The 18,084-nt window shown below is 44.8% G+C and overlaps 1 protein-coding gene across 1 annotated transcript; it reads right to left on the bottom strand.

Moving 5' to 3' along the window:
- Nucleotides 1–1,741: 1,741 nt before the first annotated feature.
- Nucleotides 1,742–10,438, bottom strand: LOC143162531 (guanylyl cyclase-activating protein 1-like). The gene is made up of 4 exons (XM_076343124.1): nt 10,241–10,438; nt 4,691–4,840; nt 2,893–2,983; nt 1,742–1,869 (listed from the first exon to the last, which is right to left on the bottom strand). Exons 1-4 carry the CDS (start codon nt 10,436–10,438, stop codon nt 1,742–1,744), a joined length of 567 nt encoding a protein of 188 aa, XP_076199239.1.
- Nucleotides 10,439–18,084: the final 7,646 nt, after the last annotated feature.

The following is an 18,084-nucleotide window of genomic DNA, read 5'->3' as shown; positions in this document are numbered from 1 at the left end:
TTTAATACGTCAGCTGCACTTACAAAAATTCTTTACTTTCCTAAGAATGAAAAATAATTTTTTTTCTGTATGTCAGATGATAATAAAAATGCAGTTTTACGTGTAACTGACCCATGAAACTGCAGGAGACTGAGGACTTGTAACAGGTACAGGACAGGTTCAACAGTCTTGAACAAAACCCTCTGCCTTCATCAGTCCAAAGGGACAGCAGAGTCCAACAGCATACGCTCATAATAATCCTCTGGAGAACTGAGCAATGTTTGCCAATACCCAGGTTGTGATTCCTCTTGGAAGGTCTAAGACTGCAGACGTACATGCCAGTGGGACCTGGAGTATGAGCCCGCCTGGCAAAATGTTGATGCCTACTCTAAATATGATCACTCTCTCTCTCTCTCTCAAGCTCCAGTGACAATACTGACTAAATCTCCCTTGATTTAGATTAAAGCCTAGACACTTTGTTCAGTATACACACGTACATCACAGAAGCTTAAATATAAGCAAGATTAAATCCACTCTAAAGTCTTCTTGTTACAGGTCTGCAAGTTCTTCCTCCTGCACAGGAAAAACATGCCTGACTATGGCATAGGCACTCTGCTGAACTTTTCCTGCATTCTTCTTACCTTCTGGTTCTCTCTCCAGATTCAAAGGAGCTTCTGATTGTGACCTTACCTAACGTTAGTGAACAAGACACAGTTTGCTCAGTGCTACATGCTACATCACTGTTTCCATTGGGTACAAAGAGTCATTTGTGGCAGCACTGATCTAAAGTATCAACTTCACTCCAGTATTCACATGAACAGCAGAATTCACAAGTCACCTTGCTGAGTTGTTTCTTTTGCTTCTTAGGTTTTCTCCCCAAGAATAAAAAGAAAGACCAATAAAGGATGTGTGAAGCAACAATATTAGGATCATCTTCACATACTTCATTTATTCAGTTGTATGAGAGGACAGTAGTAGGACAACAAGTGTAAAAAAGATTCGATCTCTCAGGTAATTCTTCTGCTTTGGGAAACTGAGTAGCATATTTCCTCTGGTTACAGAAACTGCTCCTAAACTGTTGACTTGTTTGGTAAAGAGTTCTTTGATCACAGAAGGCTGCAAACAGCAGCGTTACTGACAGTGCAGCTGGGAACAGATTTGTCACTATCAGTCAGCCTTAAAGACTGATTTTTCTTTCAGCTCTTGACACCTTATGAAAAAAGCTACTTCTGTAGAGACTACCAAATCCAAGCACATCTGGTACAGACAAACATGGTGGTGTTTATGATCTAATACCATGACAAGAACAGTGGAAGTTACATTCTTTTGATGGTTCTCTACATTGATAACAGTTTGAAGCTCTTCTTTTGTACACATCAGAAATTCTCCACACTCTGTCATCCAGTTCTGCTACTGCTCTTCACAAACTCAGTGTTACTTTTAGTCCATTGCAAAGTGACAATCTGGGACACAGAATAAGGAGAAAATTTGTGCCCTGAAACTTGGCCTTTAAATTTTAGGAAGTCAAGTCAAATACTGACACCCAGATCCAGTTTTTCTGAACCTGCCCTGCATGTATGTGGCTGAGCTTCAATATTTGTACAGGAACATGCTCTCAGATACAAAGATAGCAGTGTCTTTCTGTTCCTACTTCCATATGCGTGTTTATGGAAATTTTCTTTGTTTTAAAAAAAGCTGTCTCTCCTTTCTGGTGTGTGTACACCCTTCTGTCTATTGGCACAGCGTTTCCTCCCAGCTTGATTTATACACTATGCCGACGGTTGTTGATCATGGCCACAATGTGTGACAGGTCCAAACTTTTCATCATAACCTCCATGAACTCCTCGTCTTTCTTTGCTCCCTCCACAAATTCATCCAGAGAAAGTTCACCTGTATCAGACACAGACAGAAGGCATCAGAATCATGCCAATCCACATTTGAACAGAAAAAGGAGTGCAGTAATCTAACTTTAGAGACCACTTACTATATATTCACTGTTCTAAAGCACCAAGAGGCCTCGGAGAGTCTTTTTAAGCTTATATGAAACTTCCCCGATATCCAGCTTCCTTTTTTTTTTCTCACACAAGGGAAAAGGTACATAAGAAAAAATAGAGGAAGTGCGTAGCTAAGGAGTGGGATCATAGCTTCCTATAAATAAGGCTGGATTAGCCGCCTCCTATTTGGCCTAACCTGTCATAGTCCTAACCTGCCCCATACTTGCTGGTTTTCATGTTTAAAAGAAGTGACAGAAGGAAGCTATGACAGGCAGAAATGGGTTTTCTGTTCTAGGCCAAAAAGCCCCTGTGCACGGAAGCAGTTCGGCAGAGTTCTTCCGGAATAACAAAAGAGCATGTCAGTAGGTAATAAGCACATGAAGTAGCAAGGAAAGAAATACCTGTCAGGGACGTACAGCAACTACAGTGGCGTTGACCAACTTTTGACTGACTGGTGCATAGCACTTCATGTGCTTGCTGTACTGCCTGCAGCAGACCCAGTGAAGAAACTCTGAACTTCAACATTAAATTCCAGTTCTTCCTTTCCCTGCTACTGAAATATTTAGGAGCAGCTGGGACCATCTGTTAATATTTCCCACTTCTAACTCTGACATAAGCTACACAGCAACATAGAAAAAGGCAAAAATAATGCCACTCCAAAACCCCACTACCAAACTTACGTGGACAGAACACAGCTGAGACTTAGTACAGGGAACAAATCCTGTCATACTGATTATGTATGATGCAAGGAGAAAAATGCCTTAGCAAAATTCATGGAGAATGCATTACTGCATGAGAATTCATATAACAAGCAAATATAAAATGAAGAGGCAATAAAGTTCAATCAAGAAAGGAAGACGTGGATGTCTCTCTGTAGCACAGAGACCCGCTCAGTTGGATGACAAGACAGGAATCTTACCATCTCCATTCACATCAATTTTGTTGAAGACTCGGTTGGTGAACTCTTCTGCACTAGTTTCATGGTCACCACCATTAATAGCTCGAATAGCCTAAAAGAAAAGAGCAAGAATAGGAAACTGCCTAATGGCTCCTTAAATGATAGACTGATTCCACTGCAGCCTGTCAGCATAGATTGAGAACAAGGCAGTCATGCCTGGTACCTTCCCCATACAAATGAACCAGCATCATAGGAAAACACAGCAGAAATCATCAGGCCTTATGGTTGGCACTGAAGGGTGCAAAGGGAGCATGGTTCTGGAGCATGGAATGAGCAGTGAAACCCAGAGAATCACCCTAAATCTGCTTAGGTAGAGGTTAAGCACTGCAGAAATGGCAGAATCGGGATCCACCTAATTGATCCACTTTCTATTATCCTATGGTCCACCAAGCCCAATAAACACTGTCAAACACCCTCTGCATTTGACATTATGAAATTCCTTTGTTATATGCCATGGTCATTTATTTCTATTCTTACTTTCCCTATTTCCATTGATATACTGCTTCCTGTGTGTCCTGCGTCTCCCTAAAGCTCACTGGAAATTCATTTTCAGCTTGAGAAAGTTTAAGCATTATTCACTACTGTTTACTACGATTATGGTTATTCATAACCATATAGTGCAGGGTTCTCTTTTCTTTCCATGCCCAATTGTTTCCTTTTTTTAGGGATGTCCATGAAATATGTGATTCCAGAGGCTTCATATTGATTCTAAGACTATTCGTTTTCTAGGTTTTACCTTCTGATATTTGGTAAGTTTCTTCATTCTTTTTCAAATGCCATTTTACTAAAACTAAGTATCACCTCAGCAACTTCCTAAGGCTGCCAAAAAAGACACTGAACTACACCCACGAAATTCAAAGAGCAGTAAATTGGTTGCCACCAATTATTGCCCACAGGACTTGTTTCTCATGAGCTCTGTGTTACACAATTACTATCTGTACTGTGATGTCTGAGTATGTCTATTGCAAGTTATTAGTAGGAGGCTGTATATTATTACAGTTATTGATTTGGTTTGGTCTCTTCAATGCCCAGCACTAAAATTCATATCCAGATGAGAATGCATTACTAACATCTTATTAGTGGTTTTATTTGTGGACAACTCAGGCTTCAAATCTTTATCAAATCCTTTTTCTGACCTTTCTTATTCAGAAATGTAAATTATTTAGGGTCATTGAATCTTTCCTGCATCTTTTTTCCTGCATAGTTTCCCAGTCTCTATAGAATAATCTGAACTTCCAGCATAATTCATTCTGAGATATTCATAAAGTCACATTTATGCCTGTAATTCCAACACCTTCCACAATAGCTATTTGCATACAATCTTTTCCATTGACAGTCATTCTTCTTCAAACTATTTGCCAGAGTCAGAAATGTTTTATTACATTGACATTTAGGAGCTGGTTCTAAAAAGCAAACTGGGAGTAACTCTCCAACTACTATTCGCGTGGGGAAAAGGACATATGAAGGACACATTGCAGAGACCGCAACTGACAGTCACAGAGTCTGAAATCTTGGAAAGTGCAATTTAGGTCCTAGGCAACTAAAACAATTTTACGGAGTTAGCTATGCTGTAACATATGCTGTGGTGGTAAAGAAGAGTCTATCAAGTCTGCTTACTGGACTATGAGATTGCGGGTTATTCTGCTAAAAGAAAGAATGCTGTTAAAGAAGGTCTCAGCCATGATCATCCATATGGGGAACAGCGAAAGTCTTACTTGTGTGGTGGAATTTGTCTTTAAGGAAAGAGGAAAGAACTCACCTTAATGATGTTGAGCAATTCATGTCGATCAATGCAGCCGTTGCCATCTACATCATAGAGCTTGAAATACCACCGCAATTTCTGCTCCATCTTCCCACGGAGAACAAGGCTGAGGGCAGCCACATATTCCATGAAGTCAATATATCCATCCTGTGGGAAAATGAAAACCAAATTGTGACAGGAACAAACTCAGGGAGTTATGGCTCTGGAGCTGTTTTACCTTATTGCTCTTTAGATTCACAGCTAAAAGAGAAAGAAAAACAAATAGTACAGAGACTTGAACTTAGGAAAAAGCTTTAGTGCACACACATGCACACACACACGTGCTATTTCCCTGGCCACCTTTAAGATCTGGGCGGCAAACAGGAGTAGCTGGAAGCCATTGTGCAGCGGGATAGCTATGACTTAGTCACCATCACAGAAACATGGTGGGGTGACTCTCACAATTGGAGTGCTGCAATGGATGGCTATAAACTCTTCAGAAGGGACAGGCGAGGAAGGAGAGGTGGTGGGGTGGCTCTGTATGTTAGGGAGTGTTTCAGTTGTCTAGAGCTCAACGATTGTGATGATGACACGGTCGAGTGTTTATGGGTAAGGATGAGGGGGAAAGCCAACAAGGCAGATATCCTGCTGGGAGTCTGTTATAGACCACCCTACCAGGATGAAGGGGTGGATGAAGCATTCTACAAGCGGCTGGCAGAAGTCTCTCAATCGCTAGCCCTTGTTCTCGTGGGGGACTTCAACTTCCCAGACATCTGCTGGAAATACAACATGGCAGAGAGGAAGCAGTCTAGGAGGTTCCTGGAGTGTGTGGAAGACAACTTCCTGACGCAGCTGGTAAGTGAGCCCACCAGGGGAGGTGCCTCGCTCAACCTGCTGTTTACAAACAGAGAAGGACTGGTGGGAGATGTGGTGGTTGGAGGCCGTCTTGGGCTTTGTGACCACGAAATGAGAGAATTCTCAATTCTTGGTGAAGTAAGGCGGGGGGGCAGCAAAACCGCAACCATGGACTTCTGGAGGGTGGACTTTAGCCTGTTCAGGACACTGATTGAGAGAGTCCCTTGGGAGACAGTCCTGAAGGGCAAAGGGGTCCAGGAAGGCTGGACGATCTTCAAGAAGGAAGTCTTAAAGGTGCAGGAGCAGGCTGTCCCCATGCACTGTAAGAAAGAACGGGCGGGGAAGATGACTGGCCTGGCTGAACAGGAAGCTCTTGCTGGGACTCAGAAAAAAAAGGAGAGTTTACCACTTGTGGAAGAAGGGGCAGGCGACTCAAGAAGAGTACAGGGATCTCGTCAGGTCATGCAGAGAGGAAATGAGAAAGGCAAAAGCCCAGCTGGAACGCAATCTGGCCGCTGTCGTTAGAGACAACAAAAAATGTTTTTACAAATATATTAACAACAAAAAGAGAGCCAAGGAGAATCTCCATCCTTTATTGGATGTGGGGGGGGAACATTGTCACCAAGGATGAGGAAAAGGCTGAGGTACTTAATGCCTTCTTTGCCTCAGTCTTTAACAGGCAGACCAGTTATCCTCAGGGTATTCAGCCCCCTGAGCTGGAAGACAGGGACGGCGAGCAGGATGAACCCCCCATAATCCAAGAGGAAGCAGTTAATGACCTGCTACGCCACCTAGACACTCACAAGTCTATGGGGCCGGATGGGACCCACCTGAGAGTGGTGACAGAGCTGGCGGAGGAGCTTCCCAAGCCACTCTCCATCATTTATCAGCAGTCCTGGTTAACGGGGGAGGTCCTGGATGACTGGAGGCTTGCCAATGTGATGCCCATCTACAAGAAGGGCCGGAAGGAAGATCCGGGGAACTACAGGCCTGTCAGCCTGACCTCGGTGCCGGGGAAGATTATGGAGTGGTTCATCTTGAGGGCGCTCACAAGGCATGAGCGGGACAAACAGGGGATCAGGCCCAGCCAGCACAGGTTCATGAAAGGCAGGTCCTGCTTGACCAACCTGATCTCCTTCTATGACCAGGTGACCCGCCTAGTGGATGAGGGAAAGGCTGTGGATGTGGTCTACCTGGACTTCAGGAAGGCCTTTGACACCGTCTCCCACAGCATTCTCCTAGAGAAGCTGGCGGCTCACGGCTTAGACAGGTGTACTCCGCGCTGGGTAAAAAACTGGCTGGACGGCCGGGCCCAGAGAGTTGTGGTGAATGGAGTTCAATCCAGCTGGCGGCCGGTCACGAGCGGTGTTCCCCAGGGCTCAGTTTTGGGGCTGGTCTTGTTCAATATCTTTATCATAGATCTGGATGAGGCGATCGAGCGCACCCTCAGTCAGTTTGCAGACGACACCAAGTTGGGCGGGAGTGTTGATCTGCTCGAGGGTAGGAAGGCTCTGCAGAGGGACCTGGACAGGCTGGATCAATGGGCCGAGGCCAACTGTATGAGATTCAACAAGGCCAAGTGCCGGGTCCTGCACTTGGGTCACAACAACCCCATGCAACGCTACAGGCTTGGGGAAGAGTGGCTGGAAAGCTGCCTGGCAGAAAAGGACCTGGGGGTGTTGGTCGACAGCCGGCTGAACATGAGCCGGCAGTGTGCCCAGGCGGCCAAGAAGGCCAATGGCATCCTGGCCTGTATCAGAAACAGTGTGGCCAGCAGGAGTAGGGAAGTGATCGTGCCCCTGTACTCGGCACAGATGAGGCCGCACCTCGAATACTGTGTTCAGTTTTGGGCCCCTCACTACAAGAAGGACATTGAGGTGCTGGAGCGTGTCCAGAGAAGGGCAACGAAGGTGGTGAAGCGTCTAGAGCGGAAGTCTTATGAGGATCGGCTGAGGGAACTGGGGTTGTTTAGCCTGGAGAATAGGAGGCTCAGGGGAGACCTTATCGCGCTCTATAACCACCTGAAAGGAGGTTGTAGCGAGGTGGGTGTCGGTCTCTTCTCCCAAGTAACAAGCGAGAGGACGAGAGGAAATGACCTCAAGTTGTGCCAGGGGAGGTTTAGATTGGACATGAGGAAAAATTTCTTTACTGAAAGAGTGGTTAAACATTGGAACAGACTGCCCAGGAAGTGGTTGAGTCACCATCCCTGGAAGTATTTAAAAGACATGTAGATGTGGCGCTTAGGGACATGGTTTAGTGGGCATGGTGGTGTTGGGTTGACGGTTGGACTCGATGATCTTAGAGGTCTTTTCCAACCTTAATGATTCTATGATTCTATCTCCTAAATACCTGGATTCCTAAAGTTATGATCTATTACATGTCTAGGCTACTCTGTGCTGGCCACCTGCAGAGATGGAACCTGTCACTCCTCATGGCCAGTGTGAATGAACCCCTCTCTGTCCACCAGAGCTGACTGCCTATGGCCTGCTGGGAGAGAAAATTGATCCAGAGCCCTGGCTGCAAGAAAAGTGGAAGGTAATTCTACCTTAGGTTTTCTGTACTAGTCTGCTTTGTCTTTGTGGGAAACCACCGCTATTTCAGTAAGCCATAGATCTCTTCTCCATTCTCTAAAAAAAAAAAGTGACTGAAGATATTTTTTAAAATACATAGAACATGATTTAACAGCTGGAAAAATTGTTCTGTATTTAGGTTATTAAACATTCAATTTCTTGAATCTACAAAGAAACTCAAAAAGCTTTGTTTCCTCTGCAAGAAGAATGCCAAGTAAAGTTTCATAATCCCTAGATTTAACACTGACTAAAATTTGAAGTGGTTAAAAAGAAACAACAAATAAAGTGCATATCTCTGTCAAAGATTCTGAATAACTACTTCAACAAATTACAGAGCAAAAAAATGAAACTTTAATTTATTGAGGTATTTAAACAAAGTCAGATGCCTTTCTGGAATGGATGTGAATAAATATATGTAAAAGGCAAATGTAGGTGGACTAGCAGAGCACTACTGTTTTACAGCAGGGATCACAACATTTTAAAATATTCATTCAGGATCATTGTAGTACTCCCCTTATGTGAGTTTGTCATAACTTCATTGAGCAAAGTCACAGAAAACAAAGATAACCAGCTCTAAAGGTGGGAAGGAGGGCATGATTGCAATTTATAAAATAACTCTATTGAAAATTTATCCTCTTTGTGCTCAGCAGAGTTCTCAGAATTTGAAGGTCCAGAGGGCAGATGATTCCATCCATCGTCTATGTCTGTATTACTACAGGGTGGCTCTTCCTCTGGGTGCTCTTGTTCCTTGCCCTTGTTTATAAAAGGAGCTTAGATTAAATGGCTAACTATTAACAGGCTAAGATTAACTGATGTAGGTCCATCTCCACTAGTTGCCATACTCTTACTTCGGTCCCCTTGAGATCACTATCACTTTATTTAGAAGATAGCTTTTTATCTTTGTATCACCAAATTTGAATTTGAGAGTCTTCTTAAAACATTGTTTACTGCATAACATGGGGCTCACAGGAGAACTTTGGAATGCGTAACATCCTTGAACAAATGTTAAAGTCCTTAAACATCCCAAGAAATTAGAGAGGTAAAGGGAAAGACTTGTGCAAGAACTGTAAATGTGTTGATTTAGTTTATAAAACTGCTTCTCATCACTATCATCATCCTGGGCACAGAGAACTTTAGGATGAGAAAGGTTATTCTTTGAGATTTGCAGTCATTTCCAGTCATTATATCCACCACAAGACTTCAGCTACCCTAATGGAGCCTGGCTGCTCCTCTCTTACATTTAAGAATTTTGTAATATTCCTTAGCATTCCTTAACTCCTTATGCCTTCTCACATGTTGTCCAAACCAATGCTCTTTGCTCAGTCCCTAGGCTTTCATTCATCAAAATTGACCCTGTGATTTTCCACCTGTTTCACATGTCTCTGTGACTAGTTCCTCCTTGACTCACAGACATTTGCTCCAGCCATTTCAGAACCTTGGACCAGAGGGCAAAGCTGAATTTTCCCAGGCTGCCATAAAACCAAATTTCTCTGTCATTGAGATTACAGGCCTGCAAGCATAGTCTTAAGTATATATGGGTAAAAAACAGGCAGAAGTGAGGGGCATTGCATGCTTAAAGGAATTATGGGGGCTACTGTTTCTTACCTTAGAGACAGCCGGTGGTCACCTGTCAAAGTGAGGAATACTATCTACCTCTTAGCTACTGCTGTATGCAGTATTAATTTCAGCTGCCAAATACATGGAAAATACTTCCTCTGTGAATGTTATAATAATTTCTATTGTGCTTGATTCCTATAGTCTCTACTATCTAACACAGATATATTTTTTGAATAATAAGAATAAGAATATATAAGAATAAAAATAAGAATGAAATCTCCTTTCATTAGTATTTTGCTAGTCAAACAAGGCCAAGTCAATTAATACACAATAAGGAATTTTCAAAATTCAAAGATGAACTTGCACAAGGTAGGTAGATAATAAGGTGTTATTACCTATGGTTATGTTATCTATGTCATTATCTATGCACATTAATTTTCTCCTTGCATTTAGCTACTTTACGTTAATGTCCCTCAGCAGCTTTCCACACCAATGTTTGTAGGAGAAAACAAGGACTCTAAAAGTGCAGGAGTTGGTTCACTTTTAAGCAGTACGAAGCAGTTAATTTCCTTGCCGGAAAACTTACCTTGTTCATATCAAACGTGCGGAACATCTGCTCAATGTACTCATTGGCCTCTGGATCCAGCCCTCGAAGCCCAAAGAACTGCTTAAATTCATGCTCTGTCAGCTGTCCAGAAGGACACTCCATCATGAACTTTTTGTACCAGTGGTGGATCTCAACAGCCTGCAGATCATCCACTGCGGAGCTGCTATTGTTCCCCATGTGTATGCGTGGTCAGAAGAATGATGCTACAGGAATGATCCTCTTCCTCCTGTTGCTCTTACAGCACTGCCCATCTGCTCCTGTCCATGTTTGACATCAGTGTCAGTTAAGTGAGGGATCTAATTTTCCACAAGCCAATTATAAATGTTAATCTGCTTAAAGGCTGATTTACAAACCTGAAAGTTTCAATGATACAAACAGTCGTCTTAGAATGGAAAGGAGGTGCAAGATAATCTAGCAAATCACTGCTATTTCAGGAGCCAAATCAGAAAGGGTGAGAAGGTTAATCAGACACTGGCATCAGGAGCTATACTGGTTTGGTACACTACCCTATTTTTAACCTTGATATAATTATACATGAAGATAAGACGAAAAGGCTACAAAATGTGGGATTTGAGGTGAAGTAAAGATCTGCTCCTCTAACTGGATTTGAGAGTCTGTTTTCTCAAATAGAAATGTTGGATAACTTGGTGTATAAGACCAGAAAGTGTTACAGAAGTAGCCCATCATAAATGTTAGGCTATGTGGGAAAAAGCTCGTCTCCACACACACAAAGGGACACAGAGGAACAATGGCAGGTCGGCGAACCCAAATAATCCCCTGACCTGGCTAATCCCAGAACCACCACAGAAGTGCAATCAACCCATAAAAGGCTCATCTGCACAAGCAGGAAGGAGCAAAAAGAGGCAACCACAGGCTGGGGAACCCAAATAACCCAGTAAGAGAAATGAAGCCCCTGTCCCAACTTCTTCTAAGGCTGTCATAGGGGAGCCATCAGCCCCATGGGCCTGGAGGTGACACCTATCACAATGAGTCAATGGGAAAGGTTGTCAGAGTACCTTACAGACTGAGTGGGGTTACTGCCTAGTGGTATCGAAAACATTGTGGGGTGCAGGGGAAGAGCATTTGGGGATTGCACAAGACTTATAATGGGATGTTTCGGGGAGGAACCAAAGGTGGAGAAAGGGATGGGTCTAGGTGGTTTGGGGATGAACAAGCATGGGAAAATGGAGGGAAAGGGGATACAAGGGGCTGGTTGCATGTAAAATGGTTGCTGGTCAGTATGAGTGTCTAGCCATGCCCTGTGCCTGATCAGCACAGTCTTTCCTGTCTTCTAACATTTCTAACTCTTTTTCTGGCTGTGCAGCTCTGTTCTGTGTGCATGTGTGTACATGGGGATTTAAGTGCCCACAACTGGAGTGGGGACCATGGGTCACAGGAGCCTGCATGTATTTGGTGCCAGCAACTGGAATCAGTGAGGATCTAAGTGCCAGCAACTGGTGTCACACCATGGATCACAGGGTCCCATATGTCTTGGGTGCTAGCAACTGGAGCAAGTGAGAGTATGTATGTCAGTATATGATCACTAGTGAATATCAAGCCAGACTAGCCAGCAGATAGGTTAAGTGGTTTGGGAACCAGGTGTGTGTATGTCTCTGTTAGTGAGACAACTGGAGGAGTTGACTATCGAAAGGACCAGGGGTCCAGCCCAACTGCTGGAGAGACTGAGGTGTGGGGTTGAGGGAGACCCACTTGTCTGTGTGTGTCTCTCTGTGAAGGAGGCAGACAGCTGGAGAAAGCAAGGATCCTGAGAGTCTCATCACAGTTACTGGAGGGACCCACAGCATACATGTCTGTGTGTATGTTGGTGTGTGCAAGGGGATCTGTACCAGCAACTGTAGTGGGTCTGTGGGCCTTGGGGGTCTGGCATGTCCAGGTGCCAGCAGCTGGGGAGACCGGGCATCCAGAGCCAGCTACTGGGTAGACCGAGTTTCTAAGCCCAGATACTGGAGCGATGTGCATTTTGTATATGTGTCTATTTCCCACTGATGGATTTTCATCCTGATCAGCCAGAGAGTGGGGACAGAATGCAGCCATCGGTGCTGTTTGTGTTTGTGTGAGTGCTGGGTGCTTCTGTTTGTGTTGCTGGCTGGGTGCATATGTATATATGTGTTGTATACATGTGTTTGTGTGTGTGCCTACTAAGAATACATTCTCAGCTTTGCAACTGGTTGAACGTGGGGGCATGGAGCTGTAGCAGCCTCGCCTCTATCAGGCCACCAGATCTGACAACTCCTAACAATAGCACAGATGAATCAGAGGTAATCACCACCTTTACTTAGGAATGGTTGTCATTCCAACGTTTTATCCTCACAAACCTGTATCTGTTAATATACAGTAATAGCTTATTTTTGTAGCGTAATTTAAAAAAATAAAAATCCAAACCCATAAACATTTTATAATAAAACAAAGAGAAGTAATTCTAGATCCTGAAACAATGAACAGTGCTAAACAGTCCATGTACTTATCTTTTGTGGCCAGCATCATATAACGCTGTAAGTAGTACCACCTCAAATTCACTTTCTCAAGAGCATATTAAATCAATGCAACAAGACTATGTATAAATATGTTTCAGCTACTTACACTGAAGCTGCAGATAAACATTATTAAGACCATTAAAAAATTGTTTGTGTTACTGAAATGTAGTGAGATACTAGCGTAACTGAGCCTTGAAAATTATCACCATCAAACCATTTAAGAAGGACAGTAGGTAAAGGAGATGGAGGATTTCTATCTCTGTTAGACACCATTACTAAACATTCTTAAACTAAGAACTCAGTGTTACATTTCAAAATCTTGTTCATGGAGAAAGAGGAAGTATGCCTTATATACAGAATCATAGATCATAGATCATAGAATGGTTTGGGTTGGAAGAGACCTTAAAGATCATCTAGTTCCACCCCCCCACCCCCACCATGGGCAGGGATACCTTCCACTAGATCAGGTTGCTCGAAGCCCCATCCAAACTGACTTTGAACACTTCCAGGGAAGGGGCATCCACAACTTCTCTGGGCAGCCTGTTCCAGTGTCTCACCACCCTCACAGTGAAGAATTTCTTCCTAATATCTAATCTAAATCTACCCTCTTTCAGTTTAAAACTGTTACCCCTCATCCTATCACTACACTCCCTAATACAGAGTCCCTCCCCATCTTTCCTGTAGGCCCCCTTGAAGTACTGGAAGGCTGCTATAAGGTCTCCCTGGAGCCTTCTCTTCTCTAGGCTAAACAACCCCAACTCTCTCAGCCTGTCCTCATAGGGGAGGTGTTCCAGCCCCCTGATCATTTTCGTGGCCCTCCTCTGGACCTGCTCCAACAGGTCCATGTCTTTCTTATGCTGAGGGCTCCAGAGCTGAACACAGTACTGCAGGTGGGGTCTCACCAGAGCAGAGTAGAGGGGCAGAATCCCCTCCCTCGACCTGCTGGCCATGCTTCTTTTGATGCAGCCCAGGATACGGTTGGCTTTCTGGGCTGTGAGTGCACATTGCCAGCCCATATTCAGTTTTTCATCCATCAATACCCCCAAGTCCTTCTCTGCAGGGCTGCTCTTGATCCACTCATCACCCAGCCTGTATCTATGTTTGGGATTGCCCCAATCCAGGTGTAGGACCTTGCACTTGGCATTGTTGAACTTCATGAGGTTCGTACGGGCCCACCTCTCTAGCCTGTCAAGGTCCCTCTGGATGGCATCCCTTCCCTCTAGAGTATCAGCCAAACCATTTTACATATATATGTAAAGCCAAGAACTTATTGTTAGTATAATAGAAATTTTAACAGTCTAGTTCAAGAGTCATCATTAGTCTAGGTCTAATTACAGAAAAGCAAAGAAAAATAATGTAGGTCGAGTACTTATATACAGGAAAAAAGTTGCACTAATAGCAATAATACAATTAAAATTGCAACACACACACTTAGTTTCTATGCCTTTTCTGGTGTTGCACTCACCTGACTGCTGCTCCTCTGGATATTAAGATCTGTGGTTCACTCTGATGTTTGCGGAGGGGGGGTGTCATGGCAAGTTGTCAGCATCTGGACTCCTTCACTGGGAGGAATGTGGTGTTCTTGTTAATGGTTTCTTCATTCTTTCTTTTTTTTTTTTCCCTTCTCTGTCCTTCCACTTAGGCTCATGTATATATGTTTGCTAACATAAATTTATACCTTTCTCTTTCTTTTTACATTTACATTTGAATTACTCTATATGGTGCCCTGTACACATCTTAGATACGTTTGTTACCCTCAAAACCAGTTTTGTCCAGCTCTGGGTCTGCATTTTTTTAACTAATCATTAGGTTGTTTTTAACTAATCGTTAGTTGTTTATAGCCATGGGGTCTCCAGCATAAAGCCTGTGCTCCATCTCTTATCATCCCATGTCTGTTCTCCTCTATGCCAAATCCTGTGTCTCTACTTCTCAAGACCTCAGCTGTTTTACCAGGCCTGTATTTCTCTATTCTACATCACTGTAGATCAGTTATTATATTATCAGATATTGTACATCAGTTCCCACTGACTGGAAAAGGGTTTTTAAAAAGGGGAAAAAGGAAGATCCAGGGAACTACAGGCCAGTCAGTCTCACCTCTGTGCCTGGGAAGATCACAGAACAGATCCTCCTGGAAGCTCTGCTAAGGCACATGGAGGACAGGAAGGTGATTCGAGACAACCAGCATGGCTTCACCAAGGGCAAGTCCTGCCTGACCAACCTAGTGGCCTTCTATGATGGAGTGACTACATCAGCGGACATGGGAAGGGCTACAGATGTCGTCTATCTGGACCTCTGTGAGGCCTTTGACACGGTCCCCCACAACATCCTTCTCTCTAAACCAGAGAGGTATGGATTTGATGGGTGGACTGTCTGGTGGGTGAGGAATCGGTTAGATGGTCACATCCAGAGGGTAGTGGTCAATGGCTCAGTGTCCAGATGGAGATTGGTGATGAGTGGCGTCCCGCAGGGGTCCGTATTGGGACCGGTACTGTTTAATATCTTCATCAATGCCATAGACAGTGGGATCGAGTGCACCCTCAGCAAGTTTGCAGATGACACCAAGCTGAGTGGTGCGGTCGACATGCCAGAGGGACGGGATGCCATCCAGAGGGACCTGGACAAGCTCGGGAAGTGGGCCTGTGTGAACCTCATGGGGTTTAACAAGGCCAAGTGCAGGGTCCTGCACCTGGGTCAGGGCAACCCCCAGTATCAATACAGGCTGGGGGATGAAGGGATTGAGAGCAGCCCTGCCGAGAAGGACTTGGGGGTACTGGTGGATGAAAAGCTGGACATGAGCCAGCAATGTGTGCTCGCAGCCCAGAAGGCCAATCGTATCCTGGGCCACATCCAAAGAAGCGTGGCCAGCAGGTCGAGGGAGGTGATTCTGCCCCTCTACTCTGCTCTGGTGAGACCCCACCTGCAGTACTGCATCCAGCTCTGGAGCCCTCAGCATAAGAAAGACATGGACCTGTTGGAGCGGGTCCAGAGGAGGGCCACGAAAATGATCAGGGGGATGGAACACCTCTGCTATGAAGAAAGGCTGAGAGAGTTGGGGTTGTTCAGCCTGGAGAAGAGAAGGCTTCGGGGAGACCTTCTTGCAGCCTATCAGTACTTAAAGGGGGCTTATAAAAAAGATGGCGGCAAACTCTTTAGCAGGGCCTGTTGCGACAGGACAAGGGGGAATGGCTTTAAACTAAAGGGGGGGATAGATTTAGACTAGATATAAGGAAGAAATATTTTACGCTGAGGGTAGTGAAACACTGGCACAAGTTGCTCAGAGAGGTGGTGGATGCCCCATCCCTGGAAACATTCAAGGTCAGGTTGGACGGGGCTCTGAGCAACCTGATTTAGTTGAAGATGTCCCTGCCGACGGCAGGGGGGTTGGACTAGATGACCTCTAGAGGTCCCTTCCAACCCAAACTATTCTATGATTCTATGATTGTGTTAGAGTTGTAAATATCTCATTCTACCTAGAATAACTGCTTGCTAACACTACCTATATAAAACCATGGTTGTACCACATAAGGATACATAAGTAAAATAAATTAGTCATAGATACCTGATAATTACAGAAATTGCTCTCACAGCTAAACCAAGTGAAACAAAGCTGCAGGCTGGTCATGAAAAATTCAGAGCAGGCCTGGCAAGCCTTAGTCCTGAGGCCTTGTGAACTCAGTACAGAGCCTATGACAAGACTACATGGTCACATCAGAAGCAGGAATACGAGTGCATTCGAATGTATATGCTAACACACGATGAAGACAGCCGGGAGGCGAGGGAGACTGCACTGCTCAGACTTCATGAAGTCTTCATGAACTTCATGAAGTTCAAAAAAGCCAAGTGCAGGCCCTACACCTGGGTTGGGGCAATTCCCAGTATCAGTACAGACTAGGAGGTGAATGGATTGAGAGGAGGCCTGAGGAGAATAACTCGGAGATACTGGTAAATGAAAAACCGGACAGGAGCTGGCAATGTGCACTTGCAGCCCAGAAAGCCAACCATATCCTGGGCTGCATAACAAGAACTGTGGCCAGCAGGTCGAGGGAGATGATTCTTGCCCTCTACTACGCTCTGGTGAGACCCCACCTGGAGTACTGTGTCCAGTTCTGGGGTCCCCTAGTACAAGAAAGACATGGACCTGTTAGAGCGGGTCCAGAGGAGGCCATGGAAATGGTCAGAGGGCTGGAACATCTCTCCTGTGAAGAAAGGCTGAGAGAATTAGAGAATTAGGGTTGTTTAGCCTAGAGAAGAGAAGGCTCCAGGGAGACCTTACTGCAGCCTTTCAGTATATAAAGGGGGCTTAGAAGAAGATGGAGAAAGACTTTTTACCAAGGCCTGTAGTGACAGGTGTCCTGGTTTCGTCTGGGATAGAGTTAATTTTCTTCCAAGTAGCTGGTATAGTGCTGTGTTTTGGATTTAGTATGAGAATAACGTTGCTAACATGCTGATGTTTTAGATGCTGCTAAGCAGTGCTTACACTAAGTCAAGGACTTTTCAGCTTCTCATGCCCTGCCAGCGAGAAGCTGGGAGGGGGCACAGCCAGGACAGCTGACCCCAACTGGCCAAAGGAATATTCAATACCATGTGATGTCATGCTCAGTATATAAACTGGGGGTAGTTGGCCGGGGGGTGGCAATTGCTGCTCAGGGACAGCTGGGCATCGGTTGGCAGGTGGTGAGCGATTGCATTGTGCATCACTTGTTTTGTATATTGTCATTATTATTATTTTCTCTTCCTTTGCTGTCATATTAAACTGTCTTTATCTCAACCCACGGGTTTTACTTTTTTTTTCCCCGATTCTCTCCCCCATCCCACCAGGCGGGGGATGTGTGCGTGTGTGAGCGAGCGGCTGTGTGGTACTTAGTTGACAACTAGGGTTAAACCACAACACCGAGAAGGGGCAACTGTTTTAAACTGAAAGAGGGTTGGTTTAGATTGGACACCTCTAGAAGCGTTCAACGTCAGGTTGGATGGGGCTTTGAGCAACCTGATCTAGTGAAAAGATATCCCTGCCCATGGCAGGGGGGGTGGACTAGATGACCCTTAAAGGTCCCTTCCCACCCAAACCATTCCGTGACTTTGCAGCACTTACGGTGCTCCCCGGCAGCGTGGCAACGCCCAAACACACGCGCAAACCTGACACACTATTCCAGCTACCCTCTCACCACACCCTAAATATGTCTCAGAAAGCCTTGGCTGATTGGTTGTTTCCTTGTTATTGGGCGGGTCCCCAAGCCCTACTCGGGATTGGTGATTTTGTGCCATGTGTCAGGACGACCATGGCGCCGAGGCGGCTGCTTCGTCGCAACTAGCTGATGATCATGTCTA

This window comes from Aptenodytes patagonicus, chromosome 1, assembly GCF_965638725.1.
Source record: "Aptenodytes patagonicus chromosome 1, bAptPat1.pri.cur, whole genome shotgun sequence".
Lineage (NCBI taxonomy): Eukaryota > Metazoa > Chordata > Aves > Sphenisciformes > Spheniscidae > Aptenodytes > Aptenodytes patagonicus.
The sequence above is the reverse complement of the archived record's forward strand: the minus strand, read 5'-3'. Positions and strand labels throughout refer to the sequence as shown.